General features: G+C 41.1%; 2 protein-coding genes across 2 annotated transcripts; both read right to left on the reverse strand.

The window, feature by feature from the left end:
* Nucleotides 1–2961: 2961 nt before the first annotated feature.
* Nucleotides 2962–3675, reverse strand: LOC139353586 (uncharacterized). Its single transcript, XM_070997941.1, has one exon. It carries the CDS (start codon nt 3673–3675, stop codon nt 2962–2964), a length of 714 nt encoding a protein of 237 aa, XP_070854042.1.
* Nucleotides 3676–12040: 8365 nt separating this feature from the next.
* Nucleotides 12041–12754, reverse strand: LOC139353587 (uncharacterized). Its single transcript, XM_070997942.1, has one exon. It carries the CDS (start codon nt 12752–12754, stop codon nt 12041–12043), a length of 714 nt encoding a protein of 237 aa, XP_070854043.1.
* Nucleotides 12755–17003: the final 4249 nt, after the last annotated feature.

Here is a 17003-nt window from a genome sequence, read left to right on the forward strand (position 1 = left end):
AATTTCTCCTCTTGATTTGCTTGTGAACGAGTTACTGGCGGAGTCATACCTGCTGGTCCCCTATTCCGGATGAACTCCAAACTTCTCCTCAATTTTCTTCCGATTTGAACTCTATTCCTATCACTATTTGGCATATCCTAGTTCCTTTCTCATGTATATTTGTTTTTCTTATCTCTTTCTTCAAATTTTTCTAATCTGTGGGGGATGAGACGTAGCTATTTACATTATCCACTAACTTTTCTCTCCTTTCCTTCAGTTCCTAATCCGTTCGTGTCAATTTTTCACAAGTATTTAAACGATTTTAATAATTTAATTTACTCCTTATCTTTCAGACTCTACTTGAAACTGGCTGGGCACCGATGTCACACTTTATTCACAGCGTACATGGACCACACCAACTCCAAACATAGACAACCAATTTAGATAAGTTACTACACATTTACTTTATCACAGACAACATAATTAGGGTATTCAATTGCGTTGCAATCGTTTGAAAAGTGTAAAAGTGTAAGCAGTTCCAACAACAATTTCCATACAAAATAGTTTTCAAGGCCTACAACACCCCAGCCTATGTATACAAATCTGTTGTACTTGTGTAGAAATAGGGGGTTAATAATGGGTAGGAATTTTATCTAAAATACTAAAAATATACTGAAAAGTTGGGTTTTAATGACAGAAAATATCATAGCCTTCTTTTCACAAAAATTTAAAAGTTGGCGTTATTTTGTACGTCAATTTCCTGCAACGATATTTAAAAATAGAGGGCGTTCACAATTCTCGTCTGGCAAACTTACAAAGTTTACACTTTTGCAACGCAATTGAATACCCTAATTAAAAAGACAATTGTTTTCTTTTTCTATTTCATATACTGATGAACCTCCTAGCCTGGCTTCGCATGTCCCGCTTTACTCGGTCATGGGTCCACTTCTAATCGGTCTTCTCTCTCTCAGCAAGGATTGTGCTTAGCAGAAAGGACCTTTCGGAATTTCACTCACTGGGGCTACGATGGGTTCGACCTTTTAAACCCGCCCACGGTCCAAACAGCTGGTTTCCGATGTCGCTTTCTATTGACGCACTCTCTGGTGAGTATTTACTTTCTACGTTATGCTTGAAAATTTTTACTTTTATTGATTCCATTTCATTAATTTCTTATATTTTCATTGGGCGCCATTTGTTGTGTCCTGCTTTTCGCGCAGTGTAGATGCCGGCTAGTCAACGAACATCTCAGGGAGGGGAACAACCAACAATGTTGTCTACGCAACAGACACAACAAAATATACATGAGAGTTCCTCAAGGACTGTCTTGTAATAGCAGTCATGTTTGTAAATTGAATAAAGCAATTTATGGTCTTAAGCAGGGGGCTAGATGTTGGTTTAAAGTGTTTGAAAAGGCTTTAAAAGATATTGGTTTTAAAAAATCCACCTGTAGATAGATGTGTATATATTTTGGATAAAGGGACTATTTTAAAAAATATATATGTTTTGTTATACGTAGATGACTTGGTTATTTGTACAGAAAACATTTTAACAATGAATAAATTTCAATCATATTTAATGAGCAAGTTTCAAATGACAGATTTAATGGAAATTAAGTATTTTATTGGTATTAAAATATACACAAAAGAAAGTAAAGTGGAGTTAAGCCAATCAGCTTATATTAAAAATATTTTATTAAAATTTAAAATGGAGCAATGTAATTCTGTAAATTCACCACTTCTAAGTAAACTGAACTTTGATTTATTAGACTCTGATGAAAGAGACGATTCTCCTTGTCAAAGTTTGATTGGATACCTTATGTATGTAATGCTATGTACAAGGCCAGATCTCAGTATATCTGTAAATCTTTTGAGTCGGTATAGTCAGAAAAATAATAAAGAGCTTTGGCTATGCTTAAAAAGGGTATTAAGATATCTGAAAGGTACTATTGGTTTTAAGCTAACATTCACTAAAACTGAGAAGAATGACGACTTCTTTGTTGGATATGTAGATTCAGATTGGGGTGGAAGTCAATTGGATAGGAGAAGTACAACAGGATATCTTTTCAAGATGTTTAAAGCAAACGTTCAAAACATATAGACATCAAATATCATTTTTCACGTGAACAAGTTGAAAATAAAGTAATAAAACTTGAGTATATTTCTACAGATCATCAACTGGCGGATACATTAACAAAACCACTCCCAGCTCCACGCTTCGCACAACTAAGACAGCGTCTTGGCTTAACCGATTGATGGATGCAGACGACAATTTTTTTTATATACTTACATAAAAGTTGAAGACATAATTTAATTTATCATTTAAAAGAATAATTTTTTGAAACTATGTTATTGAATTTAAAATCTGTTATATTTTCTAGTTATTAAGTTTGGAAACAGAAGATATTCCTAATTACTTTATAATTTTCAAATTTATAAGATTACTTCCTGAAGTTGCCTTTAATTGTTTGTATGTTAATTTTGCATCACATAATCTTGTCATTTTGAATATTCATTTTTCTTTGTATTAATTTTAAGATTGACCTAATTGGGTTTTACTGGGTTTCCCCAATTCAAGCAACAAATGTTGGGTCAATGTGCACTCCCAGAAATATCTTGTCTTGCCAATTCAAATTTCAAATTTTTTATTAAACTTTAAATTTATAAATCATGAGCATCAGACTTTTGAGGAGGTGTGTTGGAATATGACATTACTTCATATCGATAAGAATATCGTATAACCAAAGGAATTCTGCTCACTACTGGTAACACTAATATCGTTTTGGTTCCGATGAGCTGGTTCAGCTCTCACTTATTTCGCATAATTTTGAAGTGACAAGACGTGAAATCTGGATTCTGACGAAATAGTGTGACGCTTCCAGGAAATCACACACACACATAAATAAATTGTGTGTATTCTTATATTTACAAATTAACTTTACCGTGATTCCTGGAGCATTATCACAGGTTTTTGAATAGAATTTTATTATAAGTTAACAACCTCAGTCACGAACACCATCCGCTGAATTAAAGACATGGCGGCGGTTGAAGTCCGACACAACCATCTCGATGGCCTGATCCTGCGGCAAGTCGGGATGCTCAGAACGGTCTCATACAAGTAGTGCACTGACGCCGAGCCCATGCTCTCATTCACGGACGTCAAGACAATGGCGTACTGGGTGCCAAGTGCTGCGAGCTCCTCCAGACTGGAGAGCGGTTCGTTATCATCCATTGCGATCGGCGAGCGAACTTCCGTGCACAGTCCCTTGGCGATGAGGCGATCCCGGATGCGCATAGCACCTCGGAAGCCTTGGAGATCCATGGTTATGATCTCGCAGTCGGCAATCAGATCCTGCCCCGAAGAGTCGGCCTCGGCGACGAGCACATCCTCCCCGAACTGTCTGGAGTCATGTCCGTGTTCCTCCACAGATTGAAAGGTGGCGCTGTGGACAGTCAGGGTTTTGGCCTTGAATCGCGACTGGTGCAGAGCCAGAATAGCTATGTTGGCCTGTCTTTCACTCTCGAACTGAAGAAAACCAAACGTCTCCTCTATTATTGTACCCAAAACTTTTCCATAACGTGCACATAGCTGAGCAAGTTCCTTGCGGCTGCATGGCGGCAGGTTTCCTACGAAGATTCGACTGGTAAGATGAGTTGGTCCCCTGAGCAGCAAATATCCTTCGATCGGCGTATTGGACATGTTGAAAACTTTCACTCGAGCTTGTCAAACGTGAAATAGTTTCCATTGACACGTGCGACTAGAGATTAACCTTTCTCAGTGTTGGAAAATGTTGTTGCGATAGTATCAGATAACGTTGACAACCCTGTACCATACTCACGGTACCAATTATTAACTTTGAAAATTATATTAATACTCTCCTTTTCTTGTGGAACTGGTAACTATTGGTTTTAAAAGGTCGTTCCTTGAGTTATGAAAATGTTTGGTGCATTTTCAATAAAATCGTGCTTGTTAAATAAGTAAGTATTCGTCTGGTACACTTTCTTTTCTTTTAAATATAAAAACAAGGAAGAACGCTATAGCCGAGTACCTCGACTATCAGATACCCGTTACTCAGATAACAAACTTTAAAATAAGTTAGCCGCGCACTTTGTTCTCTCTCCCTTGCTCTCATTTCTCGGCTCTGCTTTTGTTTCAGCCAGCGCCAAGAATGAGAAAGCAACACATAAAATAGACAAAAAACATTTATATTTATGTATGCTTGCTAAACATACACAATTTTAAGGCACATTCTGTATTTCAAAATATTTGGTTGAATAGCTTTGTTTGAAAGAATTCTATTTGCCGCGGATATTAGATTGCAATTTTTTACGTCCACACACATGCATAAATACATATGTATGTATGTATGTCGTTTTCTGGCTCTAGTGTCAAGGCTTGTCCTAACTACTTTGGTTTGAGAGCATTGGACTGAAAACGGAAAAGTTTTTTTGGGACAATCTATAGGTATTTATTAAGCTAATTCATATTCTTTGAAAGAGATAAATAAAGATGTACAGATCTTTAAAGGTTTTTGCCCGTCAATGGGACAAATGGATAAAGGGTTTATTATTCAATAGAATAAGTTAGCCGCGCACTTTGCTCTCTCTGAGCGCCGGCAGGGCTTTTTTCTTTGCCGCTAAGTTCGGCCGGCAACTATTTACATACACACACATACACGCGTAAAAACATTTCGCATTGTCTGGCTCTTACGTCATAGCTTTTTTCTTTGGAGGTTTGTGGGCGTTAGAGTGGGCGTAGCAAAATTTTTTTTTGGTCAATCGATAGGTATAGACAAGATTAATACATTTCAGTTAAAATTTTCTATCTAGCATCAAAACTGTAGGAGTTACATTTTAGGGCGGTTTGTGGGCGTTAGAGTGGGCGTGGCAGTCTACTGAAACAAACTTGCGCTGCGTAAGAAGCTCAGGAATCTGTACGCCAAATCTCAATAGCCTAGCTCTCATAGTTTCCGAGATCTTGGCGTTCATCCGGACAGACGGACGGACGGCTTAAAATCGACTCAATGTTCTGTAGCGGGTAAGCATCCTTCACTGTAAGTGTGTTCAGTTTTCTTGCGTCTAAGCACAGCCTATTCTTTCCAGGTTTCTGTACCAGCGTCGTTCGGTTGTTCCAGGGAGTTTCACTTAACTCGATGACTCCTAACCGTAGCATTTCATCGACTTCTGCGAATAGCAGTTGTTGTTTCGCCGGAGACACGGGAAAGAATCTCTCCTTGACGGGTACAGCTCCTTCAACTAACTGGATCGAGTGTTCTTCTACTTTGGTAAGTCATAATCCTTGACTTTCGTAGGTCAGAAAACGTCCTTTTGCTTCTTCCAGTTGCTCAGTCTGTTCGGGGGATAGGATATGTGCCTCTATCGGTTCTCCTTTGGCCATAAATTCGGATTCCACCTGGTGTAAGGATTCTACACCCACCACCTCTGGTGCCAATTCGAATTTTCTCCAGAAATCTATGCCCAGGTACAATTTTTGTTTCAAGGATGGACAAAGGAGTATCGGCAATCGATGTGTTACCTCATTATACGAGATGCTGGGTTGAATCTTCCCCACTACTCGATGCTGTGTACCTCCTGCTGATTTCATTATCGATTGTGATCTCTCTAATTTCAGTCCTAACCTTTCCACTGTTTCTAGGCAACCTTCCCCAAGCAAGCTTACTGATGCCCCGGAATCCAAGAGACCCACGAACTCCAGGTCTTCGATCTTCACCTGTGCGAATGGTCTGTTGTCGCCTTCCACCGCAGCTCTGATGGCCGAACAAATCATCCTTCTTTCTGCCTTCCGCTGCTGACTTCTCCTACGGGCTCTGGCAATTTTTGGCGAAATGTTCCGGTCCGGATCATTTTTCCCAAATATTCGGTTCCTGACCTCTTGGTAATGTGCTTCCCGGACTGCTATCGGTTCACGTTTCGACCATTTAATGGTATGTGCTGGTTTATTTATATTTATCAGAATTTTACTAATTTTATTCTCCTTACAGCTATTCTTATCATTAGGCATGCAATTTGACGAGGCTTTCACTTGTTCATGGCAAACGGATTGGAGCGTGGTTCCTTGTTCTTGCCCAAGCTCCTCACGCCGTTTCCCGTCTGGCATCGAGTACATCTTGGAGTCCTCACACCGGGTAGTCCACACTTGAAACAGAACACCTTTAAAACCTCCGATTCACACGCGTTGAATGGGTGTCCCACGGTTCCACAATTCCAGCATGTCAGTGGCTGTCGTTCCCTGTTGGTCTCCCAGTGTCTAGCTAATGCCTCCACTTCCTCTTGTTCTCCAGGTACACTCTCTTCTCCGACTGATTCCGGACAAAGCTCATCGATCCTCGGACGATCTTTATACCCTCGGTGAGTTTCGAGGTTGCTGGGATGTCGGGTCCACCGAGTCGCCAATATTCTCTCCGCATCGTGGCATTCATGTCGGAGTTGATCCATATTAGTGATGTATATCGGGTATATAATTCTCGAAATCTGATCCCTAATGTTCATTTTTATTACTTTTATCAGGTCAAAGTCGGAAAACGGCATCTCTAGTCGAGATCTGAGCGCTAGCATGGTCTGGATATACACCTCAATGGTTTCTCCCGGCTTCTGCTTCCGTTCTCGCAGCTCATACTCTCGCTCGAAGTTGGATCGGTGACTCTGGAACTGCTGCTGTAGTGCGTACCTCAGGTAAGTCCACTCTTGCATCTCCGTTGACCTCACGTACATCCAGTACCATTCCTTGGCTTGTCCTTCAACTAACACGTGAAATTCTCTTAGGACCTCCTTCCACGGCACCTGATACGACCTTTGGAGATGTTCGAGGCGGAATATAAACTCTGACACGGGCATGCTTCTGGGACTTCCATCAAAACTGAGCCCCCACTTCCGCAGTTGGCCGACTTTAAACGCAGAATCGCCCACTGCCCCGCTTGACCGACGCTGATCCGGCCCTGGATTGAAGTTGTTGTAAGTCCCACCGTTTCCAGGAGGATGCTCTGGCGGCGTCATGTGAGACCCATTCCATCTCCTTGGTTCCTGCTCCGTCGACCAGGCGGTTTGCCGATACCCTTCCGATGCGTGACGATTCATCTCCTGCTTCTCGGACAGAGCCCCAGATGTTGGCGGCGGGAAACCCATGTGGTGACTTACCCCCGGCAGTATGATTGGCGGAGGTTGTTGTAGCATCCTCGGGTGGAATGGTGGCAACTGACTCGGATTTGCCCGCGGCTGCTCGGCAAGGCCATGAGGTGGCGGCATCGGCGTCCCCGAAGAGGGTATTTGGCCCTGTCCAACTTGTTGTCCTTGGGCCTGGCGAACCTGCGTAGATGCCTGCCATGCTGCTTTTTCCTTTACGAAATCCCTGCGCCACTCCGCCATGCAGTCATTGATGTCCTTCATGAACTGCATCATATCCTGCTGCATCTGCTGTTTAAACATTTCGTACTCCGTCGACATTCCCACCTGGTACGTATGTTGAGCCTGAACCAGTGCCGCATTAACCCCTGATTTTATCTCAGATGGCAAAGACTTTGGTATGGCCCCGGTTCCGCCTACCGCTTGAAGACCACTAGCTTCTCCTGGACTTCCGCTTCCCATTCCTTCAGGATTCTGCTCCCTTAGCGACTTCATGCCTTCGGGTGCCGATATGTTCTCCAATTTCTCCTCTTGATTTGCTTGTGAACGAGTTACTGGCGGAGTCATACCTGCTGGTCCCCTATTCCGGATGAACTCCAAACTTCTCCTCAATTTTCTTCCGATTTGAACTCTATTCCTATCACTATTTGGCATATCCTAGTTCCTTTCTCATGTATATTTGTTTTTCTTATCTCTTTCTTCAAATTTTTCTAATCTGTGGGGGATGAGACGTAGCTATTTACATTATCCACTAACTTTTCTCTCCTTTCCTTCAGTTCCTAATCCGTTCGTGTCAATTTTTCACAAGTATTTAAACGATTTTAATAATTTAATTTACTCCTTATCTTTCAGACTCTACTTGAAACTGGCTGGGCACCGATGTCACACTTTATTCACAGCGTACATGGACCACACCAACTCCAAACATAGACAACCAATTTAGATAAGTTACTACACATTTACTTTATCACAGACAACATAATTAGGGTATTCAATTGCGTTGCAATCGTTTGAAAAGTGTAAAAGTGTAAGCAGTTCCAACAACAATTTCCATACAAAATAGTTTTCAAGGCCTACAACACCCCAGCCTATGTATACAAATCTGTTGTACTTGTGTAGAAATAGGGGGTTAATAATGGGTAGGAATTTTATCTAAAATACTAAAAATATACTGAAAAGTTGGGTTTTAATGACAGAAAATATCATAGCCTTCTTTTCACAAAAATTTAAAAGTTGGCGTTATTTTGTACGTCAATTTCCTGCAACGATATTTAAAAATAGAGGGCGTTCACAATTCTCGTCTGGCAAACTTACAAAGTTTACACTTTTGCAACGCAATTGAATACCCTAATTAAAAAGACAATTGTTTTCTTTTTCTATTTCATTTACTGATGAACCTCCTAGCCTGGCTTCGCATGTCCCGCTTTACTCGGTCATGGGTCCACTTCTAATCGGTCTTCTCTCTCTCAGCAAGGATTGTGCTTAGCAGAAAGGACCTTTCGGAATTTCACTCACTGGGGCTACGATGGGTTCGACCTTTTAAACCCGTCCACGGTCCAAACAGCTGGTTTCCGATGTCGCTTTCTATTGACGCACTCTCTGGTGAGTATTTACTTTCTACGTTATGCTTGAAAATTTTTACTTTTATTGATTCCATTTCATTAATTTCTTATATTTTCATTGGGCGCCATTTGTTGTGTCCTGCTTTTCGCGCAGTGTAGATGCCGGCTAGTCAACGAACATCTCAGGGAGGGGAACAACCAACAATGTTGTCTACGCAACAGACACAACAAAATATACATGAGAGTTCCTCAAGGACTGTCTTGTAATAGCAGTCATGTTTGTAAATTGAATAAAGCAATTTATGGTCTTAAGCAGGGGGCTAGATGTTGGTTTAAAGTGTTTGAAAAGGCTTTAAAAGATATTGGTTTTAAAAAATCCACCTGTAGATAGATGTGTATATATTTTGGATAAAGGGACTATTTTAAAAAATATATATGTTTTGTTATACGTAGATGACTTGGTTATTTGTACAGAAAACATTTTAACAATGAATAAATTTCAATCATATTTAATGAGCAAGTTTCAAATGACAGATTTAATGGAAATTAAGTATTTTATTGGTATTAAAATATACACAAAAGAAAGTAAAGTGGAGTTAAGCCAATCAGCTTATATTAAAAATATTTTATTAAAATTTAAAATGGAGCAATGTAATTCTGTAAATTCACCACTTCCAAGTAAACTGAACTTTGATTTATTAGACTCTGATGAAAGAGACGATTCTCCTTGTCAAAGTTTGATTGGATACCTTATGTATGTAATGCTATGTACAAGGCCAGATCTCAGTATATCTGTAAATCTTTTGAGTCGGTATAGTCAGAAAAATAATAAAGAGCTTTGGCTATGCTTAAAAAGGGTATTAAGATATCTGAAAGGTACTATTGGTTTTAAGCTAACATTCACTAAAACTGAGAAGAATGACGACTTCTTTGTTGGATATGTAGATTCAGATTGGGGTGGAAGTCAATTGGATAGGAGAAGTACAACAGGATATCTTTTCAAGATGTTTAAAGCAAACGTTCAAAACATATAGACATCAAATATCATTTTTCACGTGAACAAGTTGAAAATAAAGTAATAAAACTTGAGTATATTTCTACAGATCATCAACTGGCGGATACATTAACAAAACCACTCCCAGCTCCACGATATTTAAAAATAGAGGGCGTTCACAATTCTCGTCTGGCAAACTTACAAAGTTTACACTTTTGCAACGCAATTGAATACCCTAATTAAAAAGACAATTGTTTTCTTTTTCTATTTCATTTACTGATGAACCTCCTAGCCTGGCTTCGCATGTCCCGCTTTACTCGGTCATGGGTCCACTTCTAATCGGTCTTCTCTCTCTCAGCAAGGATTGTGCTTAGCAGAAAGGACCTTTCGGAATTTCACTCACTGGGGCTACGATGGGTTCGACCTTTTAAACCCGTCCACGGTCCAAACAGCTGGTTTCCGATGTCGCTTTCTATTGACGCACTCTCTGGTGAGTATTTACTTTCTACGTTATGCTTGAAAATTTTTACTTTTATTGATTCCATTTCATTAATTTCTTATATTTTCATTGGGCGCCATTTGTTGTGTCCTGCTTTTCGCGCAGTGTAGATGCCGGCTAGTCAACGAACATCTCAGGGAGGGGAACAACCAACAATGTTGTCTACGCAACAGACACAACAAAATATACATGAGAGTTCCTCAAGGACTGTCTTGTAATAGCAGTCATGTTTGTAAATTGAATAAAGCAATTTATGGTCTTAAGCAGGGGGCTAGATGTTGGTTTAAAGTGTTTGAAAAGGCTTTAAAAGATATTGGTTTTAAAAAATCCACCTGTAGATAGATGTGTATATATTTTGGATAAAGGGACTATTTTAAAAAATATATATGTTTTGTTATACGTAGATGACTTGGTTATTTGTACAGAAAACATTTTAACAATGAATAAATTTCAATCATATTTAATGAGCAAGTTTCAAATGACAGATTTAATGGAAATTAAGTATTTTATTGGTATTAAAATATACACAAAAGAAAGTAAAGTGGAGTTAAGCCAATCAGCTTATATTAAAAATATTTTATTAAAATTTAAAATGGAGCAATGTAATTCTGTAAATTCACCACTTCCAAGTAAACTGAACTTTGATTTATTAGACTCTGATGAAAGAGACGATTCTCCTTGTCAAAGTTTGATTGGATACCTTATGTATGTAATGCTATGTACAAGGCCAGATCTCAGTATATCTGTAAATCTTTTGAGTCGGTATAGTCAGAAAAATAATAAAGAGCTTTGGCTATGCTTAAAAAGGGTATTAAGATATCTGAAAGGTACTATTGGTTTTAAGCTAACATTCACTAAAACTGAGAAGAATGACGACTTCTTTGTTGGATATGTAGATTCAGATTGGGGTGGAAGTCAATTGGATAGGAGAAGTACAACAGGATATCTTTTCAAGATGTTTAAAGCAAACGTTCAAAACATATAGACATCAAATATCATTTTTCACGTGAACAAGTTGAAAATAAAGTAATAAAACTTGAGTATATTTCTACAGATCATCAACTGGCGGATACATTAACAAAACCACTCCCAGCTCCACGGTTCGCACAACTAAGACAGCGTCTTGGCTTAACCGATTGATGGATGCAGACGACAATTTTTTTTATATACTTACATAAAAGTTGAAGACATAATTTAATTTATCATTTAAAAGAATAATTTTTTGAAACTATGTTATTGAATTTAAAATCTGTTATATTTTCTAGTTATTAAGTTTGGAAACAGAAGATATTCCTAATTACTTTATAATTTTCAAATTTATAAGATTACTTCCTGAAGTTGCCTTTAATTGTTTGTATGTTAATTTTGCATCACATAATCTTGTCATTTTGAATATTCATTTTTCTTTGTATTAATTTTAAGATTGACCTAATTGGGTTTTACTGGGTTTCCCCAATTCAAGCAACAAATGTTGGGTCAATGTGCACTCCCAGAAATATCTTGTCTTGCCAATTCAAATTTCAAATTTTTTATTAAACTTTAAATTTATAAATCATGAGCATCAGACTTTTGAGGAGGTGTGTTGGAATATGACATTACTTCATATCGATAAGAATATCGTATAACCAAAGGAATTCTGCTCACTACTGGTAACACTAATATCGTTTTGGTTCCGATGAGCTGGTTCAGCTCTCACTTATTTCGCATAATTTTGAAGTGACAAGACGTGAAATCTGGATTCTGACGAAATAGTGTGACGCTTCCAGGAAATCACACACACACATAAATAAATTGTGTGTATTCTTATATTTACAAATTAACTTTACCGTGATTCCTGGAGCATTATCACAGGTTTTTGAATAGAATTTTATTATAAGTTAACAACCTCAGTCACGAACACCATCCGCTGAATTAAAGACATGGCGGCGGTTGAAGTCCGACACAACCATCTCGATGGCCTGATCCTGCGGCAAGTCGGGATGCTCAGAACGGTCTCATACAAGTAGTGCACTGACGCCGAGCCCATGCTCTCATTCACGGACGTCAAGACAATGGCGTACTGGGTGCCAAGTGCTGCGAGCTCCTCCAGACTGGAGAGCGGTTCGTTATCATCCATTGCGATCGGCGAGCGAACTTCCGTGCACAGTCCCTTGGCGATGAGGCGATCCCGGATGCGCATAGCACCTCGGAAGCCTTGGAGATCCATGGCTATGATCTCGCAGTCGGCAATCAGATCCTGCCCCGAAGAGTCGGCCTCGGCGACGAGCACATCCTCCCCGAACTGTCTGGAGTCATGTCCGTGTTCCTCCACAGATTGAAAGGTGGCGCTGTGGACAGTCAGGGTTTTGGCCTTGAATCGCGACTGGTGCAGAGCCAGAATAGCTATGTTGGCCTGTCTTTCACTCTCGAACTGAAGAAAACCAAACGTCTCCTCAATTATTGTACCCAAAACTTTTCCATAACGTGCACATAGCTGAGCAAGTTCCTTGCGGCTGCATGGCGGCAGGTTTCCTACGAAGATTCGACTGGTAAGATGGGTTGGTCCCCTGAGCAGCAAATATCCTTCGATCGGCGTATTGGACATGTTGAAAACTTTCACTCGAGCTTGTCAAACGTGAAATAGTTTCCATTGACACGTGCGACTAGAGATTAACCTTTCTCAGTGTTGGAAAATGTTGTTGCGATAGTATCAGATAACGTTGACAACCCTGTACCATACTCACGGTACCAATTATTAACTTTGAAAATTATATTAATACTCTCCTTTTCTTGTGGAACTGGTAACTATTGGTTTTAAAAGGTCGTTCCTTGAGTTATGAAAATGTTTGGTGCATTTTCAATAAAATCGTGCTTGTTAAATAAGTAAGTATTCGTCTGGTGTAGCTTTGAAGGATGAGTACACTTTCTTTTCTTTTAAATATAAAAACAAGGAAGAACGCTATAGCCGAGTACCTCGACTATCAGATACCCGTTACTCAGATAACAAACTTTAAAATAAGTTAGCCGCGCACTTTGTTCTCTCTCCCTTGCTCTCATTTCTCGGCTCTGCTTTTGTTTCAGCCAGCGCCAAGAATGAGAAAGCAACACATAAAATAGACAAAAAACATTTATATTTATGTATGCTTGCTAAACATACACAATTTTAAGGCACATTCTGTATTTCAAAATATTTGGTTGAATAGCTTTGTTTGAAAGAATTCTATTTGCCGCGGATATTAGATTGCAATTTTTTACGTCCACACACATGCATAAATACTTATGTATGTATGTATGTCGTTTTCTGGCTCTAGTGTCAAGGCTTGTCCTAACTACTTTGGTTTGAGAGCATTGGACTGAAAACGGAAAAGTTTTTTTGGGACAATCTATAGGTATTTATTAAGCTAATTCATATTCTTTGAAAGAGATAAATAAAGATGTACAGATCTTTAAAGGTTTTTGCCCGTCAATGGGACAAATGGATAAAGGGTTTATTATTCAATAGAATAAGTTAGCCGCGCACTTTGCTCTCTCTGATCGCCGGCAGGGCTTTTTTCTTTGCCGCTAAGTTCGGCCGGCAACTATTTACATACACACACATACACGCGTAAAAACATTTCGCATTGTCTGGCTCTTACGTCATAGCTTTTTTCTTTGGAGGTTTGTGGGCGTTAGAGTGGGCGTAGAAAAATTTTTTTTTGGTCAATCGATAGGTATAGACAAGATTAATACATTTCAGTTAAAATTTTCTATCTAGCATCAAAACTGTAGGAGTTACATTTTAGGGCGGTTTGTGGGCGTTAGAGTGGGCGTGGCAGTCTACTGAAACAAACTTGCGCTGCGTAAGAAGCTCAGGAATCTGTACGCCAAATCTCAATAGCCTAGCTCTCATAGTTTCCGAGATCTCGGCGTTCATCCGGACAGACGGACGGACGGCTTAAAATCGACTCAATGTTCTGTATCGGGTAAGCATCCTTCACTGTAAGTGTGTTCAGTTTTCTTGCGTCTAAGCACAGCCTATTCTTTCCAGGTTTCTGTACCAGCGTCGTTCGGTTGTTCCAGGGAGTTTCACTTAACTCGATGACTCCTAACCGTAGCATTTCATCGACTTCTGCGAATAGCAGTAGTTGTTTCGCCGGAGACACGGGAAAGAATCTCTCCTTGACGGGTACAGCTCCTTCAACTAACTGGATCGAGTGTTCTTCTACTTTGGTAAGTCATAATCCTTGACTTTCGTAGGTCAGAAAACGTCCTTTTGCTTCTTCCAGTTGCTCAGTCTGTTCGGGGGATAGGATATGTGCCTCTATCGGTTCTCCTTTGGCCATATATTCGGATTCCACCTGGTGTAAGGATTCTACACCCACCACCTCTGGTGCCAATTCGAATTTTCTCCAGAAATATATGCCCAGGTACAATTTTTGTTTCAAGGATGGACAAAGGAGTATCGGCAATCGATGTGTTACCCCATTATACGAGATGCTGGGTTGAATCTTCCCCACTACTCGATGCTGTGTACCTCCTGCTGATTTCATTATCGATTGTGATCTCTCTAATTTCAGTCCTAACCTTTCCACTGTTTCTAGGCAACCTTCCCCAAGCAAGCTTACTGATGCCCCGGAATCCAAGAGACCCACGAACTCCAGGTCTTCGATCTTCACCTGTGCGAATGGTCTGTTGTCGCCTTCCACCGCAGCTCTGATGGCCGAACAAATCATCCTTCTTTCTGCCTTCCGCTGCTGACTTCTCCTACGGGCTCTGGCAATTTTTGGCGAAATGTTCCGGTCCGGATCATTTTTCCCAAATATTCGGTTCCTGACCTCTTGGTAATGTGCTTCCCGGACTGCTATCGGTTCACGTTTCGACCATTTAATGGTATGTGCTGGTTTATTTATATTTATCAGAATTTTACTAATTTTATTCTCCTTACAGCTATTCTTATCATTAGGCATGCAATTTGACGAGGCTTTCACTTGTTCATGGCAAACGGATTGGAGCGTGGTTCCTTGTTCTTGCCCAAGCTCCTCACGCCGTTTCCCGTCTGGCATCGAGTACATCTTGGAGTCCTCACACCGGGTAGTCCACACTTGAAACAGAACACCTTTAAAACCTCCGATTCACACGCGTTGAATGGGTGTCCCACGGTTCCACAATTCCAGCATGTCAGTGGCTGTCGTTCCCTGTTGGTCTCCCAGTGTCTAGCTAATGCCTCCACTTCCTCTTGTTCTCCAGGTACACTCTCTTCTCCGACTGATTCCGGACAAAGCTCATCGATCCTCGGACGATCTTTATACCCTCGGTGAGTTTCGAGGTTGCTGGGATGTCGGGTCCACCGAGTCGCCAATATTCTCTCCGCATCGTGGCATTCATGTCGGAGTTGATCCATATTAGTGATGTATATCGGGTATATAATTCTCGAAATCTGATCCCTAATGTTCATTTTTATTACTTTTATCAGGTTAAAGTCGGAAAACGGCATCTCTAGTCGAGATCTGAGCGCTAGCATGGTCTGGATATACACCTCAATGGTTTCTCCCGGCTTCTGCTTCCGTTCTCGCAGCTCATACTCTCGCTCGAAGTTGGATCGGTGACTCTGGAACTGCTGCTGTAGTGCGTACCTCAGGTAAGTCCACTCTTGCATCTCCGTTGACCTCACGTACATCCAGTACCATTCCTTGGCTTGTCCTTCAACTAACACGTGAAATTCTCTTAGGACCTCCTTCCACGGCACCTGATACGACCTTTGGAGATGTTCGAGGCGGAATATAAACTCTGACACGGGCATGCTTCTGGGACTTCCATCAAAACTCAGCCCCCACTTCCGCAGTTGGCCGACTTTAAACGCAGAATCGCCCACTGCCCCGCTTGACCGACGCTGATCCGGCCCTGGATTGAAGTTGTTGTAAGTCCCACCGTTTCCAGGAGGATGCTCTGGCGGCGTCATGTGAGACCCATTCCATCTCCTTGGTTCCTGCTCCGTCGACCAGGCGGTTTGCCGATACCCTTCCGATGCGTGACGATTCATCTCCTGCTTCTCGGACAGAGCCCCAGATGTTGGCGGCGGGAAACCCATGTGGTGACTTACCCCCGGCAGTATGATTGGCGGAGGTTGTTGTAGCATCCTCGGGTGGAATGGTGGCAACTGACTCGGATTTGCCCGCGGCTGCTCGGCAAGGCCATGAGGTGGCGGCATCGGCGTCCCCGAAGAGGGTATTTGGCCCTGTCCAACTTGTTGTCCTTGGGCCTGGCGAACCTGCGTAGATGCCTGCCATGCTGCTTTTTCCTTTACGAAATCCCTGCGCCACTCCGCCATGCAGTCATTGATGTCCTTCATGAACTGCATCATATCCTGCTGCATCTGCTGTTTAAACATTTCGTACTCCGTCGACATTCCCACCTGGTACGTATGTTGAGCCTGAACCAGTGCCGCATTAACCCCTGATTTTATCTCAGATGGCAAAGACTTTGGTATGGCCCCGGTTCCGCCTACCGCTTGAAGACCACTAGCTTCTCCTGGACTTCCGCTTCCCATTCCTTCAGGATTCTGCTCCCTTAGCGACTTCATGCCTTCGGGTGCCGATATGTTCTCCAATTTCTCCTCTTGATTTGCTTGTGAACGAGTTACTGGCGGAGTCATACCTGCTGGTCCCCTATTCCGGATGAACTCCAAACTTCTCCTCAATTTTCTTCCGATTTGAACTCTATTCCTATCACTATTTGGCATATCCTAGTTCCTTTCTCATGTATATTTGTTTTTCTTATCTCTTTCTTCAAATTTTTCTAATCTGTGGGGGATGAGACGTAGCTATTTACATTATCCACTAACTTTTCTCTCCTTTCCTTCAGTTCCTAATCCGTTC

This window comes from Drosophila suzukii, chromosome Y (assembly GCF_043229965.1).
Source record: "Drosophila suzukii chromosome Y, CBGP_Dsuzu_IsoJpt1.0, whole genome shotgun sequence".
NCBI classification, from domain to species: Eukaryota; Metazoa; Arthropoda; class Insecta; order Diptera; family Drosophilidae; genus Drosophila; species Drosophila suzukii.

Excerpts from the sequence above, each read along its gene's own strand:
- LOC139353587 (XM_070997942.1), bottom strand. The coding sequence starts at position 12,754 with ATGTCCAATACGCCGATCGAAGGATATTTGCTGCTCAGGGGACCAACC.
- LOC139353586 (XM_070997941.1), bottom strand. The coding sequence starts at position 3,675 with ATGTCCAATACGCCGATCGAAGGATATTTGCTGCTCAGGGGACCAACT.